At 63.3% G+C, this 4422-nt stretch overlaps 1 protein-coding gene across 2 annotated transcripts in view; it reads left to right on the plus strand.

The window, feature by feature from the left end:
* Positions 1-1900: 1900 nt before the first annotated feature.
* Positions 1901-4422, plus strand: part of CUNH1orf106 (chromosome unknown C1orf106 homolog) — an 8028-nt gene continuing 5506 nt past the window's right edge. Inside the window, exon 1 of one of the 2 annotated variants that reach the window (XM_011367312.2) lies at positions 1901-2979. In XM_011367312.2, coding sequence (XP_011365614.1) covers positions 2612-2979 — 368 coding nt within the window. In that variant the 5' untranslated portion in view covers positions 1901-2611. Of the gene's footprint in view, positions 2980-3631; positions 3923-4422 lie in introns of those variants that run through there. The other variant, XM_023534782.1, reaches the window with a different exon arrangement.

Genomic DNA, 4422 nt, shown 5'->3' on the forward strand with positions numbered 1-4422 from the left:
GGGGAAGGGGGATCGGCCCCTGCACCCGCAGTTCTCGGCCTCAGCGGAGGGGGGGCCCACAGGGCACGGGGGAATTCGCACGGGGGGTGGGCATCCCGAGTCTCTACCCCGAACGCCTGTGTCCACCGCGGCCACCTTTCTCTCGGGACCCTGCCCGCGCCGTGGACCCCGCGGCCGGGTTCCGAGAAGCCAGAAGCAGCCAAACAAAAGGAGCAAAGTCCGGGCCGCGGGATGCGGAGGGCGCGGTGGGGGAGGGGAGAGGGTGGAGCGGACAAAGGGGCTTTTAAGGGAAGCCAGAGGTCTGGTTCCAGGGCGCCTTCCGGGCTAGCGGGGTCCCCCGTCCCAGCCACGCCACCGCCGCTCGCTGGGGCGAACACCTTTCCCAGTGGAAGGGAGGAGAGTGTGGAGGGAAAATGGCCAAGGAGCCGTCGCCCCCCCCCCTTCGCCTGGAGGGTCCCGGCCCCTTCCCCTCCCGCTGTTCGCGCCGCGGGCCGCGCGCTGACCGCTGATTGTTAATTCATTCGGTGGAATTCCAGGCGCCTGGGACTGGACTGTGCTGGGTGCGGGTGGGGGGTGGAGACGCAGGACGGGCCCTGGCTTTAAAGAACTCGCACTCATGGACCAGAGGAAACGCAGACGGAACCTAAAACAGTGTTGGGGCGCGGGGGGCGACAGGGCGCGGGGGCGACGGGGCGCCGAAGGCAGCTTTTCCTTAGGAAGCGACGACCCTGGAGAGACGCAGATGTTCTTCGCTTACAGAGCAGATTCTGAGCACTCTAATGTGATGCGGGAGACTCCACGTCCTCGCCAGCCGGTGGTCTGGAGTTGGGTCATCCGGCCGCTGCCCTCCTGGGCTGGCTGATAGTGGGACACCGAGCCCCAGATCCCCAGCCAGCCCCTGGAATGCGCACCTTCCCTTGGCACTTGGAGTTGGACGGCCTGGCACACAGTGAGATCCGGTGGGCCAGGGGATCTCCAGCAGTCGCTTTGCCAGTTCTGCTCCAAACCCCAGATTCTGCTAGGTTGGGAAATGCCGCCTGCGATTTTGAGGGAGCAAGGGGCCTTTGAACTCAGAGATAGGGGTTACCGGAAGGTGGGGCTCTTAACGGGGTCCTCATTAAAGCGTCTGGAGAGAGTAGCCAGCTCGTACCTGGGGGGGGGGAAACCTACATCTCTGTTTTCCATCACCTTTAGCAGAAATTCAGCACTGCCCTGGGCGATGAGGGTGAGAAGCCATGGGTCAGCAGAACTCACAGATAGTTCCATATCACACTGCAGTTGTAGCTGCCTTGAAACGTCCACACTCGTCACTTCTATGAAATTACGAGCGGGGAGATCCTGTTTGCTGTTGATGGAGGAACACATATGTTACTATTTTTTGTTTGTTTGTTTTTAGAATCATGTTTCAATATAATTGGTTCTCTTAGTGGTTCTGTTAATTTTATTTTATGCATCAAAAAATACGCTGTGAGCTGATTCTAGATACTTCCATCGTCCCAGACCTGGAGCTGGGGCATGGGCAAGGTGGAGAGAGGGTGTCAGTTTTGACATTGGAAGGATGTGACAAGCCTGTAGGATGGCTGTTGTTTTTCCTGGAGCTGGGAGAGGGAAGGGCTGCAGGCCCCTCACCACAGGAGGGACTGTCCCCTGTTGGGGCCCCTCGGCCTCAGCCTGGGGAGGGAAGGGGATGGTCAGCCTGGAAGACTGGGCTAGCATTGTTTGGAAAGAGGGCGTGTGCAGGAATGTGGAGGTGAGCTGGGTATGTGTGTAGGGGCGGGGGCGGGGGGCTCTCTGTGTGACACGCTCTGCTCCACAGGAGGTGCTTGGTGGAGCGTCTGTGGCCCCCACTCTGGGGAGTGGAGGTGTGTTGAGGTTCTGGGGTCCCAGGGAGGAGAGCCTTGGTGGGAGGGTTGGAGAGCGGGGAGAAAGAGCAGTGGTGGGGTGCAGTCTGGGGGTCAGGGCGAGATCTGCAGCATTTGCTTTTCAGCTCCCTGGGGACAGGCAACAGGTGGCCTAAGCCTTGTCCCCCAGTAAAATAGGCTGAATTCCAACAGTGTTTGCTTGAGGGTCAACGGGGTGGGAGAACCAAAGGCCTAATTTTTGTAGGAAACAAATGCCATTTTGGTCTCTGGTCCCTCGAGTTGGGGGAGTGGGCTCAGGGCCTGGGGCCAGACAGGACTGGGGTTCAGGTCAGTGCTCCGAAGGATGGGTGGAAATCATATACAGGGAAGTGACGGCCTCGGTGACCCCGGGGGGAGGTGTCTGGATAAAAAGCAAGAGCAGTCTGGCCTCCCCACGGGGAGTTGGGGTCACTGCCTTCCTGAGGTTTCTGAGCTAGCTGGGGAGAGACGGGCTCAGGCCTTGGTGTCAGTTTTGGTGTGTGGGAGGACCGAGGACCTAGCCTTGGCGGTCTATAAGTTTCTTGCTGGCCCCCCGCGGACAGTGACCCTTACCCCTGCTCCTGGGGGGGTTGCGTGCCTTGATTTCCAGAAGGAGAAACTGAGGCACAGGAGGGCAGTGGCCATCAGAGGCAGGAGCCAGGGCGGGGGCAGGGCAGAGAGCACGGGGGCCCCCCACTGCTTGGCCACTGCACTAGTGCCCCCCGTGGGCCATGAAGACAGGCCCCCGCTGCCTCCTCGTGGGGTTCCTCAGCGGGCACCCCTCTCGCCACTGCTCCCGGAAGTGCAGAGGCCCAGAAGCAGCCGGGGCAGGTTTGTTCAGGGAGGGACCAGCTCACCTGCTCCTCCCTCTGCCTCAAGTCACAACAAGTAACCTGGTTCCTGGGCCAGCAGCCTGGGAGGGACCGGGCCAGGCTCTGGCGGGACCCGCGCGTGGACGACAGGACCCGGATCGGAGGGAGATCACCGGGAGGCTGCCCTGTGGCCTGGGAGACCCTAAGGTGGCATGTGATGCCCCTCGGCCCCCTGACCTGGGAACAGGGGCTGCTTCCGGGACTCCTGGACTGAAGAGCAGAAGCAGGTGAGGGCAGGACAGGGCGGGGCAGGTTCTGGGGTCCGGGGCACAGGCTGGCCTGGGTGTGTCTCCGGCCGTGGCCGACTCCACCACCCCCTCCTCAGGTGGGGGCCCAGGGTGAGGGGCGCCGGTGGCCCAGACGAGCAGCCTGTCAGTGTACTTCTGAGGGGGAGGGGGCCAGAGGGCCAGGACCTGGCTAGGGGGCACATTTGTCACGAGAGGATCCCTGTGGTCAGCCTGAGGGAGGCGCCCTGGGTTTCCTTCACCCCCCCACCACACGGCCCTTCTCTCCTCTGCCTTTTCTGGGGACATTGTTCAGTCGGGCAGACTGCTTCCCAGGGCCCAGGACCAAGGCTGAGGACCGGAAGGCCGGGGGGGGGTCCCCCAATTGGCTTTACTGAAAAGCAGTGCCTGAAGCACCTCAGTGGGAGACCCGTGCCCTCCTGGGTGCAGGTGGGCTTGGGGCGGGGTCCCCACTGTGTGGAGGACAGCTGGGCGGGGCACAAGGGGGGGCTGCTGTGCGGCTGTGTCTGACAGTGTCCGGATCCAGAGCGGGGTCTAGAAAAGGCCTTGGCCTCGTGTCCACTGTCCCTGTGAGGAGGGGTGACCCAGCCAGGCGAGGTGACAAAGTCTGATCTGGGCCCCCGGCTGCAGGGGGCTGAGGGCGGGGGCTCTATGTGTGGCAGCACGTTAGTCCCTCTGGGCCCCTCTGGGCCCCCGAGCCTCGACCTGGGGTCAGGAGCCCCAGGGAGGAGGCTGTGGAGGGGTGTCTGCCCAGCCCCCTCAGTCCCTGGAGCTGCCCATCAGGCTAATAATTAATTAGCAAGTGTGACTAATTAACAGCTCCTACCCACATCGCTCCCTCTTGCCCCCAGCTAGCTGGGGCCGCCTGGCCTGGGAGCTCTGGCGGGGCCTGGCCCTGGCCTTGCGGAGGGTCGGAGGCTGCCAGGTGTGGGTGGTAAGAAAGCGGGTGACTGCCCACTGCCCTGTCCTCTGCCCAGTTTTCATTCATCCCTAGGAGGATGAGGGGTTGGAGGGATGGACGGGACAGAGGTGACGCCCCCTTCCCCGATGTTCCCCGAACACGCCGCCAGTGTTTTGGGCAGCTTTGCAAAGGCCCCACGTAAATTCTCTTCCAACCCTGCCGCCCCTGTGGGTGTCCTCGGGGAGCCGAAACCCCCAAGGGCAGGCCGGCGCCCGGCGCCGTCCACAGGTCGAGCGAACCTCGGCTGAGCGGCCCTTTCCGCCTCGGCGGGCTGGGGTGCCGGCCGCTCCCCGCTTCTGCCCTGCTTTGTATGCCCCTTTCCCAAGGCCTGCTTTTCTCCCTGGAGGCTGACGCGCAGTGGCGCCCACCGCCCCCAGCTCCCCCGCCGCCCCCACCCGGGGCCGTGCCCGCGGGAGGCAGGATGAGCTCCAGACAGAAACTCGGGAGCACTGGCCTGTCGCTCG

This window comes from Pteropus vampyrus, unplaced genomic scaffold (assembly GCF_000151845.1).
Source record: "Pteropus vampyrus isolate Shadow unplaced genomic scaffold, Pvam_2.0 Scaffold131, whole genome shotgun sequence".
In the NCBI taxonomy this organism is placed as follows: Eukaryota; Metazoa; Chordata; class Mammalia; order Chiroptera; family Pteropodidae; genus Pteropus; species Pteropus vampyrus.